Here is a 23391-nt window from a genome sequence, read left to right on the forward strand (position 1 = left end):
ACAACATCGCCTTCAAGGCAACAAGAGACGAACATGAGTCAGAATCATCTCTCGACGACGATGAAATAAGTAGAAAGAAAAGGACAATTAGATACTACCACTGCAATGAAGAAGAGTACGTTAAGAACAATTGCCCTAAGTTAAGGAACAAGGATAAGGACAAAGGAAAGAAGCCTGTCTAAATGAACAAGTACAAGACTTTAAATGCGACATGGGACGAAACGTCGTCCGAATCGGAAGTTGAGGCTTTCTCCGGACTTACAATAATGGCAAGTCATCAAGAAGATGAACATGAAGTAAGCTCGTCCGAAATGAGCATCGAGAGCATCAATGAAGGGGAGCTACATCGAAAGAAAGCAACAGTTCAGGGGGAGCTACGGATAACGAGATCGACAAGGTAAGTCAGGTACGATCTCTACCTCCCGATAAATTATTTAAATTTATGAAATTATTAACCAAAGATTATTGCAAACTTGAAAATGAAATTAAGAAATTAAAGTTAATTCTAGCAAAATCTTGTCCATTAGAAGATTTTGACAGAATAAAGCTAGAAAATGATAATTTGCAACTAGAAATAAATAATTTGAGAAATAATACATGCACATATAGTACAAGTGTTAGAAAATATAGTCCCCTCGGGGCGGTGCGATGGTTAAGACATGGGGAGTTGCCACATGAGGTCTTGGGGTCGAAACTCGGTGTGACCGAGTATAACCTTCCCCATGTCTTAGCCATTTGCACTAATGGCTAGTAGTCACCCGTGATTTACCTCCTCCGTGTTGGCCTAGGGACGGGTTGGCGGGGGCGCTGGGAGCGAGCGAATCGCCTTTTTGCCACAAGTGTTAGAAAATATAACTTGAACTGGTATTTTAAATATCATAAAGGACAAATTAGAAATATTTCAAAGAAATATGTCCCTAAAAATTTCTAATTAATCCAGTTGGAAGGAACCTTTACTGGGTTCCAAAGTTTTGTCTTAATTAAAAGTTTAATTGGATTTAGGGCTCTTAGATAATACATTAGACGTCTAATTTCCTTATGAGACTTTGTTTAGAAAGTAGTTGTTGCTCCAATAACCAAGAAGGCATAGTGCCTCGCCACAGCCTAGAAGCCAAATATTGAGATAAAATGTTTAATTGACTAACTGATAGAGCATTAAAATTGAAATGAGATAATACTTTAAATACTCAATTTTTTTTTACTTGGAAAATTCTCAAATTTTTCTTTGCAAATTTATTTAACTTAGAAAAATTTCTCATTTTTTTAAATTTGTTTAACTTAAAGTTTTTAAGTTATTTTATAAACTTTGTTTTACCAAAATTTATTTTATACGTTGCACAAATTTTTTTTTTATCTTTAAACTTAGAAAATTTTTCTGCTTGAAATTTTCTTACTTAGAATTTTTTTTTTTGCAACACTTAAAGTTTCTAAAATTATTGCAAATTTTTTTTTTTGATATCAAAATAATTTTCAGAATTTTTAAAACTTGATAAGCTTTTTCAAAATTATTTGAAAATCAGAATTACCCTTAGATTTTTCTTGGTACCCCATTTTTTATGTGAATAAAGGGGGAGTAAAAAAATTAAGTCTAGGGGGAGGTAGATTGGTAGATTAAAATTATTTTTTTTTTCACCTTAATTGTCTTTAATTGAGGTAGATTGGTAGATTAAAATTAAATTTTTTCACTTTAATTGTCTTTATATTTATGTTAGTTTACCCTAACTTAACTTGGGTTGCTCACATCAAAAAGGGAGAGATTGTTGGTACCTCAAGGTAGTTTTGATGTGATCAAACAAGTTAAGTTAGGTCCTGTTGTGTTTAACCTTATGTCCAAGTGTGTAGGAGCTTAGGAGCATAGGAAGTCGAGCAAAAGACATAGCTAGCGAGAAGGACGACACGGGAGAGAGTCGATGATCTCAGTGCATCTGAGGGGCGAGGTGCTGCGGAAGAGTATGCGGGCGAATGAGAAGAAGGTGCGCGGCGTTTCCGAGGGACGAGAAGTCGAACGAGAAGTCGGACGAGAAGTCGGAGTGGAAGGTTGCTCGAGAAGGTCGGAAGTTGAGTTCGGGTGAGCCCTATTCCGGATGGACGAAATCACCCAAACGAGCAGAGCCGGAGTGGAAGACCCGGATCGAGGTGAGCAACACTGGAGTAGAGGGCCCAGATCGAAAAAAGTCAATGTTGTTGACTTTTAGGGTCAGGCACCCGGAACCTCATTTTATCCAATTCGACGTGGATGTTGACCATTGCGTCAGGGATAGAATTCTATCCTACTCCAAGCGCCTAGAATGCTTCCAGGAGCCCCGACCAAGGCTATAAATACAACCTTAGTCCAGAAGCTGGAAAATAACAACAATTACTGAGCAACACTTGTGCGCTTTTCTTTTCTAGTTTAGCTTCATCTTTCTGTGCGTAAATTGTTGTAAAGAGGTTTCTCTTCCTGAAAGAGAATTTAGTGTGTTTCACTTCCTTGGATTAATAACCTTCCCGGTTGTAACCAAGTAAATTCCGGAGCCTCTTTCTTTTTAGTTCATTTAATTATTTTATGCAAGTGTTCTTTTAAGTCCGAGAAGGGTTCATTTGTTTTTGATTTTATGTAGGGTTATTCAACCCCCTTTTAGCCAGCCAACAGTCCTAACACTTAATACTCAGCGCCAATCTCGACCGGGTTGTGGCACCATCGTCGCTCGCTTTGCCTCGGTTTATTGCTCACCGCTCGCCTCGTTACTCGCTGTTGGTGCAAGTTGCACCAGAATCAGACCTAAGGTTTTGATGTTGTCAAAGGTTCAAGTTAAGTCTTGTTATGATTTAACAAGTTGACTGAGTGTGTAGGATGTTTACTCAACCGGAAAAGACCTAGTTGGAGGCTAGACAGGAGAAATCTTAGCAGATCGTGGAACCCAGGTGAAAGTCCAAGTAGGTCGAGAGGACCCGAAGCTTGGCGATGTGATCGAGAGGTCTGGAGGACCGAAGATCAAGAGAAAAGTCCTGGGGAGCCGATCAAGGCTGAGTGAAAAGTCCAAACTAGATCTGGAGGATCAAAGTTTGGCAGGTAGGTTGAGGTAAACAAACTGGAGGAGCGACAGTGAGGTCGAGTTCCTGAAGGGAACAACCTAAGGTCGCTGATCCAACTGAAGAAACTGGGTAGGTTTCCAAGTTGAGATCAAGACAGTTCTACTGTCTTTTATATTATTCATGCATTATTATATTATTGCGCTGACATCTGTTTTGCAGGACTCTTTTCTGTCTAACACTGTTTTGTAGGGTTGACTGGATCGGTAGACCGATCCAATCAACATTAACGCATTAAATAAAGATCTCGACAGATTTCAACGAACAGGGAAAGAACTTGTTCGGTCGACCAAAAAGATGGATCGGTCGATCGAACTATTAAAGACCAGTTAATGCAGAATATCGAGCCAGAGTCAGACTCCAGCCAGGAAGGAAGGAAGCGTGTTCAGTCGACTGAATAGGAGGATCGGTCGACCGAACATCCAGTATACCTATAAAAGGAGGCTCAAAGTCTGAGGTTGAATAACTTTTTTCTGATTAACTCAAGTTCTGTTCTGCAAGTAAACTGTGCTACAAGCCTTCATCAGCTCAGCAAGCCACACCATCCGGAAGTGCCGACCAAAACTTCAACTGCGTTTACTTGTTGGTATATTTTTATATAAGCTTGCATTGTAATTCACTTAAGCAAGATAGTAGGGTTGTTATTATCTTTCTCATTTGTACGATCTGCTTCTTTCCGAAGATCTCAGAAAGAAGAGTTATAGTGATTTGCCCATCGGTGCGGTCAAGGACCACGGGCCTTCGAGTAGGAGTCGAGCTAGGCTCTGAACGAAGTAAATGAACCTGTCTCCCTTTTTACTTTCCGCTGCACGATTCTGATTTAAAAGAAAAAGAAAAGTTTTAAAGAAAGTGATATTCACCTCCCCTCTATTGCTCTCATCCGATCTATCACTCGCCACTGCTTGCGCTACCTCTGCGGCCTCCGCTCGCCGCTGCTCGTCTTCGCTTGTTACTGCTCACCTCGCAAGCTGTTAAAGAACAACTCACGAGTTGTTGGCTAAAAAAATTAAAGGATAATTTTGACAAAAAAAAATTGTTACCCCCAGAATCACAGAAAACCTTAGGTTGTGGAGGTAATCAAATTCCGAAGTTATAACTCATTTGATGACATTTTGTTGATGTGGTGATAAAGTTGCATTATTTGGGAATTGATCATAACCTAAACCAAAGAACGTTATCGTTGATAACCTTGTACAGATAATCAAGGTTATCAACGATCACCCTCAACCAAACGCGCCCTTAGGATTTTTTCCTAAACCCTACAACTCTTGGTTGGTCGGGGACTCACGACTGGCTAAGGACACACGATCGACCGAGGACTTACGGCCAAGGCACATCCCAACTCACTGAGGCCTAGCGACTAGGCATGAGGTCGCGACCGGTCAAGGCCTCGCGACTAAGGCTGAGGCTGCGGCCAATCGAAGGCTGGTAGACGTGCCAGACGTCGCGGTCAATTGATGCCTCTCGGTTGCAACCCTATCGATAGGGTTAAGGGGAGAGGGGAGAGAGGAGAGGGGAGAAATTAAAGATGATCTTTAGTATCTTCAATCTACTTCCACTAAAGCCTTTATTAGAGAACGCATAAATAAATTTGTCTATACATCTCATTCAAAAAATCATTAATCCTTTTGACTTATCAACTTCTTTGACTTTCTCATCTCATTCATGTGAAGCATATGTGAAAAAAAGTCATAAATTACCTTTTGTCATTGCTTTTCATTTGTTTAGTTTTCCTTTAAAAATAATTCATTCTTATGTTTAGGGTCCTAATATTATTTTGTTAAATCAAAGTTTTCTTTATTATATGGTTCGTATTGATGACTTTTGTAAGTTCACTTAGCTCATTCTCATGAAACGGAAGTTTGATATGTTTGATATCTTTGGTTGATTCCAATGTCAAATGTTACTTTTGCCATAAATGCTTTCTCTTCACTCCGATTGGGGAAGAGAATGTCAAGTACTTCATCATTATCTTGAATTTTCTAGTATCCTTCATCGAGTCTCTTGTTCTCATACTCTCGAACAAAAATGACTGCACAGAAAGGAAATATCATCATATAATCGAAACTACTTTAAGTCTTCTTAATTATGCATCATTAATCTCTTAAAAATGAGTACAGAATATAAAGTAGGTATAAAAAGGTATACGATGTAAAATGATATATCGCATAAGAGTTCAAAGAATTATAGATAGTCATGATCATAATTTTCTACACTTAACATCGTTAATCTCTTATCACAATGAATTTCACCCTTATCATAGTTTTGTGAAGGATTCTGCAGCCAAAACCACTCTACTCAAAGGAGAAAATTAAAGGTGGTATTTAGTATCTTCAATCTACCTCCACCAAAGCCCTCATTAGAGAACACATAAATAAATTCTCCTAGCATATACAACTTAGTCATCCACTTATACACCTCATTCAAAAAATCATTAATCGTTTTAACTTATCAACTTCTTTAACTTCCTCATCTCATTCTTATGAAGTATGTATGAAAGAAAAAACCACAAATTACCTTTTGTCACTTCTTTTCATTTGTCTATTTTTTTTTTAAATAATTCACTCTGATATTTGGATCCTAACCTTATTTTGTTAAATCAAAGCTTTCTTTATTATGTGGTTTGTATTGGTGACTTTAGTAAATTTACTTAGGTCATTCTCATGAACCAAAAGTTTGATATGTTTGATATCTTTTGTTGATTTCAAAGACATGTCAAATGTTACTTTTACCACAAAATACTTTCTCTCCATTCTAATTAGGAAGGAGAATGTGAAGCACTTCATTATTATTTTGAATTTTTTAGTATCCTTCATCCAATCTTATGTTCTCATACTCTTGAACAAAAATGATTCTACAGAAAGAAAATATCATATAATCAAAACTACTTTAACTCTCCTTAATTATGCATCATTAATCTCTTAAAAATGAGCACAAAATATAAAGTAGGTATAAAAAAAGTGTATGATATAAAATGATATATCTCATAAGAGTCCAAAGAATTATAGATAGTCAAGATTATAATTTTCTACACTTAACATCATTAATCTCTTATCACAATTAATTTTTTTAGAATAACTACTATAACTATACTATAAGGCTTCATTTGGTAGGGATGATAGGATTAGGATTATATTTTCAAAAAGTTATTAATATATCGTTTGATAGGGTTGATTAGGGATAGGATTATGGTTGATTAGGAGTGAGATTCATAATCCCTAGGCATGGGGAGTGATTATTAATCATACCCTTAACCTTATCATAATCAACCTAATTCTAATCCTATCACCTTTATCAAACGGAGTCTAACTATATAAGAGCTATAATTATGTATCTATTATAATATAATGTGACTGGTGTTAGTCAGAAATAAAGTATTTATGTTGTACCAATTATAATTTATAATTTTTTATAATATAATATTAATCTTGATTAGAGATTAAGAGGGTGTTTGGCTAAACTTATTAAAATCAGCTTATAAGCTCGTACATCTTATAAGTGGTTTTAGGAGCTTATAAGTTGTTAGGTCTTATTTTAAAAATAAGTTGTTAAAGTGTTTGGGTGAATTTATTACAATCAACTTAAAGATATTGATGTGTTTGGTATTATAAGATCTTTTTATTAATAAAATTACCAAAAAGGGTATAATACTATTAATAGAGGGTTTTGAGATTTTTATTAATAGAGGGTTTTGGGCGAATTTTTACACCGGGGAAGAGAAAATTAGAAAGAGGCGTTGGCGGAGAAGATGACACAACGTTGGAAGAAAAGTCGGCGGAGATAAAAAGATATTAGGCTTATAAAAATTTATGGAGGATAAGATGGGGATTTATGAAATTATATAAGGATATTTTAGATAAATAAATTATTAAAATAAGATTTTTTTTAAAAAAGTAGGGTCTTCCATATTTTTTTAAAAACAGCTTATAAGCTCCAAAACAGCTTATTTTGACAGCTTATAAGTTGTTTGAAAAAAAATTTACCAAACAAATTTGAAGAGCTTATAAGCTCCAAAACAGCTTATAAGCTGTTTTAGAGAGCTTATAAGCTCAGCCAAACACTCTCTAAGTATTTATAGTATACAGCGGTAACTATTGTAATATGATGTTATTAAAATATCCATATTGTAGCATATGTGAATCATAATTGCTACATTAACATGAACAAAAGTATTTTTAAAAAAAAATAAAAATGAACTGATATAAAACGAGACCTTGATTTTTTATGATAAATAAAAAAAGAAATGTCCTTTTAATTATTCTAATAAAAAGGAACCGTCTTTTAATTTCTACCCATTTTTTATTTGTGAATATTAATTGTAATATATTTTTTTAGGAAACAAAATTTAAAAAATAAACAAGGAAATATATATTATATAAAAACCTTGAGAGTGTATTAAAAATGAAACTAGCCCGTCCACCTCGAGCGAGGAAAGCATTCGGTGGACGGGATGAATGAGTTCTTGTCGCGCGCAGTTGATCAAGCACGGCCTTCCACTCAGCTGGCGAATAATCACCACCTGCTCCCTCTCCGTCCGTCGGTACGCTTCCCGTCCCTTTACCACCCCGCTACCCTTAGCCGTCTCCCTCTCCTCCGCCGCCCGCGCCGCCGCCGGCCGCGACGACCTCCGCCTCGTCGGATCCATCCACGCTGCCGCAGTCGTCAACGGACTTCACTACCACGTCGTTGTCGCCACTTCCATCCTTGACGCTTATTCTAAATGCGGCGACTTGTCTTCCTCCCGCAAGGTGTTCGACGCGATGCCGCATAGAAACGCGATCTCTTGGAACGCCATAATCGCCGGCTACACGAACGCGGGGATGGGCATCTCTGCGCTGGAGTTGTTCGTCAGCATGAAATCCAATGAGTCGACGGTTGGCGTCAATGAGTACACAGTGTCGAGCTGTGTGACCGCGAGTGCTGGGATCAGCGACGTGGTCTCTGGTGCACAGATCCATGGCTATGCTGTGAAGTCGGGGTTCGAGGAAGACCACGCCGTCGCTAGTTCCTTAGCCAATATGTATTTCAGGTGCGGACATGTTGAAAGTGCCAGGAAAGCCATGAAAGGAAGGGAAAACGACTGTTTGAGATCCAAATTCATGATGATTAATGGCTATGTTGTCAATGGAAGGTACTTTGATGCTCTTGATTTCATTGTTAGAAATGCCTTGCAGGATCTTGCAGTAATCGTGATGATAGATTTCAGTATCCTCGTCTCCATCTTAACGATCTGCGCTCAAATTCGATCCCTCAGACTAGGGAAGCAGGTTCATGCTTTGATCATCACACTTGGAACTAATAAATATGGCTCATCAAATTATAGTGCCAATGCTGTTCTGTGGAGTGCTCTAATTAATATGTATTGCAAGTGTTCCAGGGTCCTGGAAGCTCGATGCGTGTTTGACAGATTGCATTGTAGGCATGCTTCTTGCTGGAACTCATTGATTACAGGGCATATTCACAATGGGTTGTTGGAAGAAGCTCGTCAATTCTTCAATAACATGAAGAACAAGGATGTGATCACATGGACATCAATGATATCTGGTTATGTGCAAAATGGATTGCCGCAAGAGGGGCTCAAATTGATGGCAAACTTACAAAACGCTGGTGGTGGGTTGTTACCCGGTAACACCTTCACTTTTCCAGTTGCATTGGATGCTTGTAGTTGCCTTGCAGCATTAGCTTGCGGCAAGCAAATTCATGCTCAAGCTGTGCGAACAGGAGCCCAATTTGGTCTTAATTCTGTGGTTCTAGAAACAGCTCTCATTGACATGTATTCCAAGTCAGGCAACTTAAAGTATGCACGAATAATATTTGACCGAATGGGAAAGAAGAACGAAGTATCATGGACTTCAATGATCAATGGCTATGCAGTTCATGGATCAGGTATAGAAGCTATCAATATTTTCAATAAAATGATAGGATTGGGGCTAGAACCGAATGAGGTTACTTTTGTAGCAGCTTTAACTGCTTGTAGTCGGTGCGGTTTGGTAGATGAAGCAACCCATTATTTCAAGTTAATGAGTGAAAGATATGGAATTCTTCCCACTAAAGACCATTTTACATGCATAATAGATTTGTTAGGCCGAGCAGGGAAACTTACAGAAGTTTGGAAGTTGCTAGAGGAGCTAAAAGCTACAAGAACAAACTGTGAGAAGGCCAGCAACTGGGACAATGTTGAGCATGCTTCTTTATGGGGTGCATTGCTTGCAGGATGCTGTGTTCATGGGGAACTGGATTTGGGTAGGAAAGTGGCTAATAAGATGCTTGAGAACAAGCAACAAATTTCCGGGTCATATATTGCACTTTCTAACCTTTATGCAGCTTCAGGTTGGTGGGGTGAAGTTCATAGAGTCAGAGAGGAGTGGATGAAGGAAGGTGTTCCCATGGAGCCAGGACAAAGCAAAATCCAAAACGTTGCTCTTATATAAGATGCTCAATTGTCGTTCTTGCTTAACGTTGGGGTAGTAGTTATTGCCTGGGCAAACTTTGTCACTAAACTCAGAATCGAACAGCAAAGCTTCAGGTTTTTGGAAGCATTTCTCAAATGCAGTTTCCTAATCAGCAATCAACTTCTTCATCCAAGCATTTATGTAACACTGTATTTTGAAACAAGTGATCTAGCATGGTCAATGAGAGAGACTCAAGTGCTGTGACAATGTCAAACTAAAGTCAGTTAACATTTGAGCATCGACAAGGTACTGTTGAAGAAAGTTTATACAGTTTAATTTACTTGTGAGATTTGGCATGCATCTGGCATATGCTTCAGTGAGATTTCTTTGAGAAAAGCTTCAGTGGGTCTCACGTACAGTGACAGGTTGAGAGTGTATATGCAGAATATGCCAAACTATACAACTTCTTTGGTAATCTCCCCCATGTATTGATATTTTTTTTTTTGCAATATAATATTATATTCAACGCTATTGATGCTAATTATTATATTTGTTTGAATAATTTGCTAACTCTACATGAAGTGTTCATGTAATACTGGTAAATGAAGGTTGAAGGGGCTAGCTCATTAGTAAATAATTAATATTGGCTATGCATTGTCAAAATGAAGAGCCATTAGCTTAGTGTTATAATTGTAAGTGCCTAGAAACTCAAATCGCTTGCTATAACCTTAGACAAATTCTAGGATGTAACTAGTGTAAGCATATGCATGACTTAGTGGAGAGACAAAATAATTTAAATGAATAAATCTAAAGTCAAGGACAGTAGGATATAAATTCTTAATGTGTTCAAATTTTAACATTCTAGTGTCCATTTGATATGATGTCAATTTTTTTGCTTGGCCCTTCAAATGCTTTAAGGACTCATGGTCCATGTGATACATTCCTACAAGTGATAGTGTCATATTTTTAAGGTATTTATCAAAGCATATATCTCCTTGTAGGATAGCTCAATATTGCTTCATTGAGCTTTTGGCTAAAATATGCGAATGGTCGGTCTCTTTGTATTGATATAACTCCAATATCTATTTCTAAAGCATCACATTCAATTTTAAAAATTAAGCAAAGTTAGCAAAGTTAGGAAGTGGAAGCACAGGTGTGGAACTTAGCCTTTCTTTACAGAGATTGAAAGCTGAGTCTTGTTCTTTTCAGAGGTGCTACTATGATGTTAAAATTCTTAACAAATCTTTGACAGAAGCTTGCCAACCCGTGGATGTTACGAACCTCTGTGTTAGGGATGACAATTTCATCCAAATTTAATAGGTAATTCGACATCCAACCTAAATGGAGGAGGATATGGAGGAAATTTTTATATCCGATTATAGTAAATGGGTACTCGAATATGAGTATTTTTGGGTATGGGTATAGAGGCGGATGTGATAAAATCCTACCCATATCCTATCTGATACCCGATATATATATATAAGCTTCATTTTTTATTAGAAAAGAAAAAAAACTTTAGCCTACTTTCCGCCTTGGAAAAAAAAGATTTAATTTGCCTCTTTATTCGGTTATCAACATGTATCTTATTTTCTTTTCTATGAGAAATGCTCATCCAATCGAAGGAGAGCAAGACATGGAAGAGCACACACGTACATTGAAATAATTTTTTTTTTTAAAAAAAAACAAGAATGATAGGGAGCAATAGGATGATAGGTAGGATATGGATACCCGAACGTCCGACAGGTATGAGGATGGTTATGAAAGTTAAATATCCGATAGGTATAGGGATAAGTATGGGGGTAGATATAATAAATGAAGATGGATAAGGAGGATATAAAATCCTACCCAAATTTTACCTGTTGTCATCCTTATTTTGTGATGGTTTCGGTGTCGACCATTTTTCTCTCCATCTACTTCTACCCCCTCAACACTAATAATATATCTAAGTAAAGCAATATGGTTAGTGTAAATGAATATTTTGAAAAGTTAATGATGAACGAAAAATATAAGTATATGACTATCGTCAAGTAATAAAATATCGCTTGCAAAAATCAAGTATCAGTAAGAATCACAATGCATTCTATCTAGAGAAATCGAAATTGTAAAGTCGAGAGAAAGAAAATGCATTGAGAAAACACTAGTCTTAGGAAAAATTCGATGTTTGGGAGCAATTTTAGGATTTTGATTTCATCACATTAACTATTGACACCATAAATACTATTTACTTTCTTACTTTAATGTTTATACGCATGTAGGTAGTCTATCCCAAGGTACTGGTATAAACTTTTAGAATTATACCGGTGTGTCTACTCAAACACGACGTTTACTTTCGAGGCAAACTTACTAAAGTGACCGCTTTCTCAGAGAGGCTCTTGTCACGATACTCCACGGTCTTTTAGGTACTATCTCCTACTTCGTGAACTTGAATCAAATAAACCCATTAAACTATGTGATAGCCAATGATGTCCTCATGAGGTTTTGAACTACTTTCATGAATAACCTCTCACATCTTAGTTTTTATGGGTCGGAGAGTTGAGTTCACTTTTCAGTTCTTTCCCGTGTCTCATGGGATATGAAGATGCATTGTTAATGCCATAATCATGTATGCGCAGTAAATCCAGATTTTGACAACTAAGTCTAGATGAGTTAGTTGAAAGCTGAATATCTAGCTAAGGTATGTATGAGTAACGTAAATATTCATATCATACCCATTACTTGTTAAATATTACAAGGAATTTTTTTCAATGGTTCTAGGCGATTGGAAGAGTGTTCGAACAATTGATTGGGGATAAACCTCGACTGATGAGGTCAGGAGGTTCTAGGCAATTAGAGTTAGCAGCGGGGCAACCACAAAGTCCAAGCAACTGAAGACGGTTTCTAGCCGATCGATAGTGATGAGATTTAGTGATCTGTAAGAGCTGGTCAAGATCAGATTTAACCTACATCTAGGTGATCGAAAGGAGTCCAAACAACCGAAGACCATGAACGACGTTATCTATCAGATAGAAGTTGCAACCATGCCAACATCTTCTAGGTAGGGCTGAGTATTTTGTTAAAACCAAACCGAATCGAACTGAATAAACCAAATAAATTGAATTTTTTTAAACTAATCGAACCGACCGAACATAATCGATATTTTATAGGTTAATTCAATTGAAAATTGAATTAATCAAATTTTTTTCAACAATGATAATATCATGGGATTTACTGATTAGTTAGAAATTTATAGGTTCACTTACTTAGGGATTTATCGATTAATTTTTTATTTCAATTTATTTGGTTTAATCGAATAAGGGATTTTAAAATGAAAATCGAACCGAATTAACTAATATAACCAATTGTATGTAAAAAAAAAAAAATGAAATTTGGTTGAAAATTTGATTTGCAATAAAAATCAAACAACAGAGCTGATATTTTATCGGTTAATTCGTTTGAAAGTTAAATTAATCAAATTATTTTCAACAATGATAGTATAGTGGGATTTATTGATTAGTTAGAGATTTATAGGTTCACTAACTTAGGGGTGTATCGATTAATTTTTTATTTTAATTTATTTGGTTTAATCAAATAAGGGATTTTAAAATAGAAATCGAACCAAATTAACTGATATAACGAAAAAATTTGAAATACTAAAATAATTGAATTGAATTTTTAAATTCAATCAATTTATTTGGTTTAACTGAACTTTTACTGCTCTTACCTCTTGGGCTCCCACAGTCGGGATAGTTAGAGGCAATATTTCTGTAAATATCCCTTATTTTCAAATATCCTCGGAAGGGGATATTGTGGAGGAGATTTGAAATCACTAGGCATAGAGTCATGCCTGGTGATTTCTCTCTCTTTATTTTTTTAACAAAACAAAATAAAAAAATATTTATTTAATGATGAAATTTGGGATATTTGAGAGTGAAATATTTGATAGATGAACCCTGTAAATATTTGGTTTATAAACTATTTGATTGTGCGATATGAGGAGTAAGATATTTAATTGATGATATAGATGTGAGACCATAAATATTTGAGAGAAATATTCAATCTTACTGTGAGGCTACCAAAGAGGTTCCAATCTTTTGGAGATTTGCCACATCAACATTGACAAGAGTTCCATAACAAATGGCATGTGGTAAAAGGATATTCGCTCGCACCCAGCACCCCGCCAATCTATTCATAGGTTAATACAGTGGAGGTAAATCACGGATGACTACTAGTCACTAATGCAGGTGGCCAAGGTATAGAGGAAAGCATGTTCAGACATGTCGAATTTCGATCCAAAACCTCAAGAGTTCGATAACAAGGGAGGTAGAGGTTCATTACAAGAAAAAACAGGGTTTAGCCACGGATTTAGCCATGGACATTTAATTTCTATCTCTATCTAGCGACGATTTTATTAATTTCCATCGCTCTTAGAGATAGACTTAAAATACTCGTCGCTAACCGCATTGTGTTGGTGGTAAAATCCATTTTTCAAAGGGATAGTGATGGCTTGTTCCCTTGTCGCTATTAGTGATGAATAATTTATCCGTCGCTATTAGAGACCAAAATTTCAATTATCCGTCACTAATAGGACTGTGTTGGCGATAAAATCAATTTCCGCGAGATAGAGATGGATTTCACACTTGTCGCTATTAGCAACGGATAATAAATTATCCGTCTCAGCTCTATCAGAGACCGAAATTTCAATTATCTGTTGCTATTAACGATGGATATTTAAATGATCCATCGCCAATAATGACGGATGATTTAATTATGTGTCGCTAATAGCAACGGATAATTAAATAACCGTCGCTTTATGTTATATGTAAGTGGGACTACTTTTTCCTTCGAACCCGATAAATAAATGATTCATCGCTATTAGCGACAGATAATCAAATGGTCGTCGCTAATAGCGACAGATTAATATTTCGTTGCGAAATTTGGGATAATAGGGTACGGCTGCGGCCGGTCTTCCCTACGTGCTAGTTTCTCCTCTTTCGGTTCTCCGACGATTTCCCACTGCTCCGGTGATTTCTTCCTCCTCCAGCTTAAGGTACATTCTCCTCCAGATTTCTCCTCTTCTTGCATCTCTGGCCGAGCACTGCCAGGCTACGGCTGCCAACCTTTGCCGTGGTCGACAGCCTTTGCCTGGTTGCAGCCGGCCGTCACGGCTGGCAAGCTCTGCTTGGGTCTGGCAGCGGCCGGCAGTTATGTATTTCTAAAAATGTCCATTAGCTCAATTACTTGTTAATTTAAGATAAGTAGTTATATCTTTTGTAGTTTAATATTGTATTTTCTATTCACAACTAATCTTAATGAAATTTCATGCAGGACTCAGAGATGATTTTGTTCCTTATTTACTTAGAATGTATTGTATTGGATTACTTTGTATTGGAGAAACTTTATCTTGTATTAGATTTGGACCTGTGTTTGGATTTACTATTATGTATCTAGTTCATTTTAATTCAGCTAGATTTTTATGTTGATTGTGATGTGTTGTGAATTTGTTACATTGTAATTGTTGTTGTGTAGTGAGTTTTGTTGTTAAGTAGTATGAGTTTATTGCGAAAATCATCGTTTGTGGTGGTTGGAGTGATTTATACTTATATGTAAACAGGGAAAATTGAAAAACGAAAATATACTTTTGAAAACTATAGACAATATTAGTGACGGAGAATTGACTTTCCGTCACTATTAGCTAATGTGACCGGTGCGATGCCTTTACAATACGTTGTGAATAAGAGCGACGGATATTTATTTAATCCGTCGCAAATAATTTTGACAGAGTTATCGGTCTGTTTGGCTTGTAGCGATGGACATTTAGGCATCCGTCGCTATATATAGCGACGAATATCTAAATTGCCATTGCTACAATAGCAACAATAGACTTCTGTCTGATGGGATACTTTCCGTCGATATTCCATCACAAATTTAATATAGCGACGGATAAATTCCATCTCTAATTCCTGCCGTACATTTTGATTAGAGCATCCATATTGATATTAATGTGAACATGTTAATACCAATATGTTATTTTTTTTTTTTAATCTATAGACATTAATATGTTCAAGGAATTGAACTTGTTACTAAAAGTATTCACGTTGACACGTACGCTTCAAGCTTATTACAGTTTAAAAATTTTAGATTATTTTTTAAAGATTTCTCCGCAGCGTTTTATGGAGATGAGATTCTAAATAAGAATCATCATTTTTTTTAATGCATGTGTTCATTCTTCTAGTCTTGCTGTGAACTCTCGTCCCGGGGCTAAGGATGATCATGGATTAGATTGATTCGATTATTAGGGTAAAAAATTATCCGGTTTTATTAGATCAGATAATATAATATCAGGACCTACATCCGGTCCTATATCCGACGGTTATTATATATTAGACATCCGACGGGTTGTCAGTTATCTGGATATCCGACCCTATATCCAATGAAATATAAAATACAAATATAAAACAACAAAAAATAAAATATTTTAAATTGATAATAAACATTATTCATTGCATGTTATAGCAGCTAATCGCCCGTAGTTACTACAACGTATAGCAGCTTATCGGCAGTAACTACTACAACGTGTAACAACTTATTGACAGTAGTTGCTACAAGTAGGGGTGATCGCAGATCGGGTTGGTTCAGTTATTGGGATAAAAAATTATCCGACCCTACTAGATCGGATAATGCAATATCAGGACCCTACATCCGGCTCTATATCCGACGGATTTTTATTTTTCGGTTCGGTTCAGGTCGGTATAAGCGGGTTGGTCGGTTTGACGGATTGACTGCTCACCCCTACCCGGGGCTATGGTACAGCGGCAGGGTATCCAGATTGTACCCAGACACTCGCAATTCGAACCCCAGCTATGATGAATTTGTAGGAATTTTTTCACTAAATGGGACACATAATTAAAGGATGTTGGACTGCCCCCTGCGAGCGCTTCTCGATTTATCCTGATAGTAGGTAGAAAACTTCCGTAGAACCGAATCGATCACTCAATTTCGATGTTATCCAACTTGATTAATCATTGTTTTTTAGTCTTGCTGTGAACTCTTGCATGGTTATATTGTAACTTTGAGTAGTCATCACATATTCAATATCTTAGTTCTGTTGCATACTTAAATTGTTAAATCTCTCTAAGTATCAAAAATTTACTATGTTAGTTAATTAAATTAGTTCTTATCTTTCCGTTGCATTATTATCTTCTTGTTTGTCTTATTTTTAATTTTAAATTTAACTCGTAAAATTCATAATTGCTATTAATTTACCTCCCCTTCTAGGACGAATTCGTCCCAACAATTAGTTGATGTGATGGTATTGATTTGTAATAGTAATAGTTAAATTTGGTAGGATTTATATTCCAATTTAATCAAAAAAATTACATTTACTAATAAAAAAGCAATAATTTCATGTTTGAACATTGTATTTTTTGAGAAAAGTCCTATGTTCAATAATTCTGGGTCTCTTCTTGGTTCTTTTCGTAATTTGTATGTCAAATCATGATCGAAATTTGATCAAATTTAATTATAATTTCCTGAGTTCATTTTCTCATTCAGGTTATAATTTAGATAGAAATAGACAGCCGGAGGCCACTGACGATGAGAAGGTGAACCCAGGGGAAAGCAAGGGGCCCGCTCATTGCCAGCAAACCAAACTATAATTTAGAGGGGAAGATGAACCTAGTGAGATCACGGTTAATTTTTATCAGATTTCGATCATGATCTGACATATAAATTACGAAAGAGATTACGGACAACAGGATACTCATTGATGTTTTTTTTTTTTATCATTTTTAAAATTTGGAGGTCTTAAATACGGCTGATATATTTATCATATTATGATTAAGGGCAAAGGGTATATGTCTCTTACTTGGAACTGCATTCCGATCGATAAGTGATCTTTGTGAGCTTTACCATATAAAAACAAAAACTTTGGAGCACTTATTTTTTCAAATGTGAGATCAATATCTTTGTATGACAGCACATTAGAGGTTAGATGTGTCCTCAGCGAATGTAAAGTGTCTCCTTTGATTATAATTTATCTGTCTAGACATTTGGAGTGAGCGATGTCATATATTTTACTCTAATATTAAAAGTTGGATATGCCCCCGGCATAGCCGAACCGGTATGTATGGTAGATTTGTAGAATAGAGTAAAGATTGAATTCCGATGAAGGTATAAAAAATATCCTCTCATAAGGGCATTTTTGTTATCTGATTTATTCCCTTTTAATAACGTAAAACAATCCTAAAGGGATCAACAGAATCACGAGTATTAGAGGTTGGCTGAGCATCACACTTAAAATAATACCTTGAACAGTACGCTAAACTGGTTGCTGGAAGAGGCCCGAGGAACAACATGGTGAAATGGAACAAAGAATGTGTTGTTACTTTACACAGTTTGTCAATTATAGAGCGCCTGCAAGAAAAAGATATTTGAATACACGTATACATACGATTAAAGTGTCAGTATAAAAGATATTATTTGCTTTATATCTTGATGTTCAAATCATATTTGAACAAACAATAATAGAGATGACATGCAAGAAATATAACTAGTTTATGGGATGGACTACTGAAACTCTATTTTGTACACGTAGAAAAGACAAGTTGTCCAAATCAGTTGTGATCCAGAAATTTAAGTATGAAAAGATTATCATGAATTGAATTAAGCGCGGTTAATTAATTATATGTAATTAAAAAATATTTTTAAATAACTTTGCATATAGCCTGCCGTCATGGATTTACTTCGTTCAATTTCTTAACAACGTCTTGAATTAAATTCTCACGATTAGTAAAGATGTAGGTACCTTGATATTTCTAGTATCGACGGGTAAAGTAATGAGCTCATTGATCTAGTACAAGTCGTCATCCAAGTGCACCTCAGCACCATCGAGATTATTCACTCCGGCGATAAGCCATTGACATGTTGTGGTGACACAAGCATTGGTGATGGTTTTCCCAATGGCGGTTGTAGAATCCACTTTTTCGATCGAGTCCACACTATACACAGTCACATGAAAGATACGGAATGTAGATTTCTGTAATATTTTAATTTTTCTTAAAATAGATTTTTTTAAATATTAAATATAAATAATATTAAAATATAAAAATTAACGTCTCCAATAAAATTAGGTCATGGTCATAGGGTCTCCAGCACTAAAATTACTTTAACATTAGTCAAATTAGTCTATTATTAATTCAAACTATTTAATATAACTTAATTACAAATAAATTTATTTTAATAAAAAAGCTATAATAAGATTAGAATAAGATTTTTTTTAATGAATAATAATAGAGTACCATTTTGCTATTGATAATAACAAAAACAAGACATCTTTTATTGATTTTTTACTTGAGAAAATTATTATTGACTCAATCAAATTCATAAAAAATTAGTAATTATTTATTATTTTTTATTTTAATTTTAAATATTTCCCCATTATAGAGCATTCACATCATATACTCTAAATATATATTTTACTTTAAATTTTACATTTTACCTAAAAAAACTCTTGTATCAAATACTCTACTAATTCCCTAAATTTAAATTCTATGAATAGTAACTCTCTAAATTTAGGGAATGAAAACACTACCCTATACATTAAATGAATAATAAAAAAATATAGAGGAGAGAGAAATAATAATAAATAAATAAAGGTATGGTAAATTATAGAGTAACTAGTGTATCATGTATTGAAAAAAGATTCTCTAAATTTAATAAAGTTGACGATTTATCTTAAATTTTAGAGATATTGATAGGGAAATTAATGTGGATGCTCTTAGCGTGGTAGGACAGTAGGTGGCCGCTTCCTCGTATTCCTTCGTCAGGTAAAAGCGCACTAACGGTGTTTTTGGAATCAATCTCCGACATGTCTCCAGCCTCTGCCGTCCTTTCTCCTCCTTTGTCGCCGACTCGCCGCCCAAATTTCCATTCGCCGTCAGAGTTATGTCACTCACAACTCGCTTGGAACCCCGTACTACTAGGGTTAACCGCCGGTAAGGACGGGCGACCGCCAACAGCTATGTCTATTTCAGTGAAATAATAATAATAATAATAATAATAATAATAATAATAATATTTATTCGGAAGAGTTTAATATCGAGTTTTATAATAAAATATATATAGACAAATTAGGAAGAACATTTTACTCTAATACAACACTATTTTATATTAAAAAAAATTATACATCCAATGAGATAAGAAAATTAACTCAAAATCTATTAAAATAAACACACCGACTATATCACATCCGAATCACATCTAATTTTCACGAAAAGTATACATGCATCCCAACAAAAAAAAAAAAAGTGGTAAACACAACCGTTACCACTTTGCTGCTCTACATCCTGTTCCGGCCGCTAAAATTTTTGACCAAGGGCTATTTCTATAATATGGCTACCGACGTCTTTCCCGCCGAAGCTTCATGACACCATCCATCGGTAGTCCGTAGCACCGCCGCCATCAACACTTTGATTAACTATTCTGGTCATCGTAATTTTATTTTAAAATCATTATAATCGATTTTTTTGGCTATACATTTTCACACTCAACTTGGTTGTCTCTCTTTTTATCCGGTGAGTAATGATCAAGATTTTATACAATCAGTACACATAACCTTGTCATATTCAATCAGAGCTGATGCCAATGTGTTCCTAGGGCTTGTTTGTTTTTTCAAATGTCAAATTTCATTTAATGTTGTAAGACCATCAATGTATTTTGATAAACACTCACTCATGACCTATACAACCAACTCAAATCAGCACCAATGAGTTACTTGCAACCTCCTGAATCTCACTATGCCCCCAAACCAAAATTACAGAACTTAGATTGCATTTTGTAAGTTTATGAAATTGCACAAGGTAGATCTGACAGATGAAGCGAACAATGTTTTGGGTCATTTTCCTTAGTGCGGAATCATAGCACAAGACACTATGTTTGGAACCCCTCGGCAGAATTGTATAGCAGAGCGATGAAATCAAATCATAAAAAATATAATGAGAAGTATAATTATATTTTCTTCTCTAGTAGGGCCTTTATGGGATGAGACACTCAAAAATACGGTTTGTATATTCAAGAGTTCCTAGTAAGACAGAAGCAAAACCACATGCAAGTTGTGGACAAGTAAAACGCTTAGAATTAGACATCTACATGTTTGGTGTTGTTCAGCTGAGGCTAAGCCCTATAGACCTAACCAAAGAAAATTAGACTAAAGAACCGTTAATTGTCATTTTATAGGATACTCTAAAAACTCAAGAGGATTCAAGTTTTAATACCCCTTGAGTATACCATTTTTCGAGACAAGAAATGTTAATTCATTGAGAATGGTGAGAACAATAAAGTTAGGGAAATATTATTGAGAAGAACATTGGTAATCTTAATAAGATAACTACTGACACAACTGATAGTGGAATAGTGACTATCCCACATACAGTTGAAGCTGTACAACTAGAAGGGGTAGTTAATCATGATATTTCCATATCTCCTCCAATACAATTGGATGATACGTCAACTCAAATAGATGAATTTCCTCCTATGGTTGAGCACGATTCCAATCATCTCAATATCAAGTGTCACTTAGAAGATCCATTAAATATAGGAGATCTACAATGTCTTGCAATTATGTATATCTCCAATAGTGTGAGTTTGACATTGAGTTGGAAGATGATTTAACATCTTTCCAAGAAGTCAAACAATACTCTCATCCGAAAAAAAATGGATCAAAGCCATGAGAGAAGAGATGAATTCTATGACAGACAACAACATTTAGGAACTTGTTGAATTGCCTAAAGATGTGAAACATATTGGTTGTAAATGAATATTGAAAATAAAATGGGATTCATATGACAATGTCGAAAAGTATAAAGCATGCTTAATTTCCAAGGGATTTATTCAAAAGGAGGACATTGATTACAAAGACACTTTTTCATAGATTTTGATAAAAGATTCTCTTAGGAGAATCATGACACTTGTAGCTCATTATAATTTAAAGTTTCATCAAATGGACCTTAAGATTGCATTTTTCAAAGAAAATATTGAGAAAGCTATATACATGGTGCAGCCGAAGAACTTTGAGTAAAAAAATTCAAAGTACCTAGTATGTAAACTAAGGAAGTTCATTTATGATTTAAAGTAGGCATCTCGTCAATGATACCAGAAGATTGATCAAGTGGTTTCTGTTGGTGCGGTTAGTACTAACGGTCTAACTCAGGTTTTAATGAATGACAAAATAGGTTAAGTTAGTTTTGTTGTTGATCTAACACTCTGACCGAGTGTGCAGGAAAAGTCCAGACAGGTCGACGGACTGACCTGGTGTCTGGCACAAAGCCCAGCTAGGTCGACGGGCCGACCAGATAGTTGGCACGAAGTCCAAACGGGTCGACGGGCTGACCGGACGTTTGGCACGAAGTCTAGCTAGGTTAACGGGCTAACTGGATAGTTGGCACGAAGTCCAGATGGGTCGAAGGGCTGACCTAACGTCTGGCAGGTAAGTAAAGGTAAGTCACTGGAGGGGAGTGACTGTGAGGACGCGCTCCCGGGAAGGGAACTTAAGCGTCGATCCGACTTAGAACCATTTCGGAACTCTAAGTCGAGATCTTGACTAGATTCCGGTCACGGAGAGACGGAATCTAATTAACACTATTTCTGTTGATTATAACTGTGCTAATAATCTGTTTTGCAGGAGATATAAGTGCACCTCGGACTAACGTTTTCTTACAAGAAGGAAGCTACTGGAAATCAATGTCCGGGCGCCCTGGAGGTACCCGGGCGCCCGGAGGCGAAAACTTATCCCCAACGTCGCTATGTCATGTGGAGTTCAATGGTTCGCTCGGCTACGTCATGGTAGAGACGCCCTGAAGGTTCCAGGCGCCCCGAACCTCCTATATAAGGAGGGTCAAGGCTGAAGCTCCAAAATCAACTCAGAATCTACTCTTTTGTGCTCCTGCGACACTGCGAAAGTTCTCCGACAAAGTTCTTTCTTTTCATGTCTTATTTTCATAATTGTCGGTATTTCTTTTCTAGCATTTTTGTACTTAATCTTTGTAATCAATATTCGAATTGCTAGTGGATTGACCAACGAAAGCATCCTTGTGTGTGGACCTTGGAGTAGGAGTCGATAAAGGCTCCGAACCAAGTAAATCGACTTTGTTAGTCGTGTTCTCTCTTTTTGTTTTCCGCTGCGTACTCGTACTCAAAATTTTTTATCGATATTCACCCCTCCTCTATCGAAATTCACGATCCAACAAGTGATATCAGAGCAGGAACCCAAGCTAGCGGTTGCTTGGAAAAGCCTAGCTTTTGGTATAAACATTTATCTAGAAATAAGAATCACATTGGTCAAATGTCTACATTTGTGATAAATGTAGTTGTTCAATTAATTTATATTGTAGATAACATGGTGTGTGGTGTCACATACAGAGGATCATGTTATCAGTACCTTATAAATTATAAACAGTAGCTCACGACCAAAATGGAAAGGAACAAACCATTAGAAGGTCGTAGTGTAATTAGGTATCAGTTTATCTTGACTGTATAATTACACTAGTACACTTAGAGTGTATTGAGTAGGACCATTTGAGGTCGTTTCTTTTATACTGATTTTATAAAGAAACAAAGACCTCGGTTATTATGGAAGTGTGTGCTCTTAATCCTAATATAATAACAAGCACATATATTTGATATTTATTTCTTTAATTTATCAAAGGGTGAGATTTAGTTCGATGAATCAATAAGCCCGATAAGTTGGGAAATGGTATCACTTATAGTGTGTGTTGTTGATTATAGAAGGAAACTGTGTCCTAGAGATACTAGGTTGATAATGTCCTCAAGAGGAGCTCATAAGGATTGTCATGTTAAACCCTGCAGGTGGACCTAGTCCGACATGATGATAAGGTTGAGTGGTACTACTCTTGGACTAAGATATTAATTAAATGAGTTGTCAGTAACTCACTTA

General features: G+C 36.0%; 1 protein-coding gene across 1 annotated transcript; it reads left to right on the top strand.

Annotated features, from left to right (window-relative positions):
* The first annotated feature begins 7485 nt into the window (after positions 1 to 7485).
* LOC121971516 (pentatricopeptide repeat-containing protein At2g13600-like) lies at positions 7486 to 10016 on the top strand. Its single transcript, XM_042522825.1, has 2 exons — positions 7486 to 8203; positions 8279 to 10016. The coding sequence occupies exons 1-2, from the start codon at positions 7527 to 7529 to the stop codon at positions 9501 to 9503; spliced, it is 1902 nt and encodes a 633-aa protein (XP_042378759.1). The 5' UTR covers positions 7486 to 7526; the 3' UTR covers positions 9504 to 10016.
* The last annotated feature ends 13375 nt before the right edge of the window (positions 10017 to 23391 follow it).

This window comes from Zingiber officinale, chromosome 4A, assembly GCF_018446385.1.
Source record: "Zingiber officinale cultivar Zhangliang chromosome 4A, Zo_v1.1, whole genome shotgun sequence".
NCBI lineage: Eukaryota > Viridiplantae > Streptophyta > Magnoliopsida > Zingiberales > Zingiberaceae > Zingiber > Zingiber officinale.

Bases quoted from the DNA above. Each gene is read 5' to 3' on its own strand.
- LOC121971516 (XM_042522825.1), top strand. From the start codon at position 7,527: ATGAGTTCTTGTCGCGCGCAGTTGATCAAGCACGGCCTTCCACTCAGC. The intron at 8,204-8,278 runs GTACTTTGATGC...GATAGATTTCAG, and splicing joins GGCTATGTTGTCAATGGAAG to TATCCTCGTCTCCATCTTAA.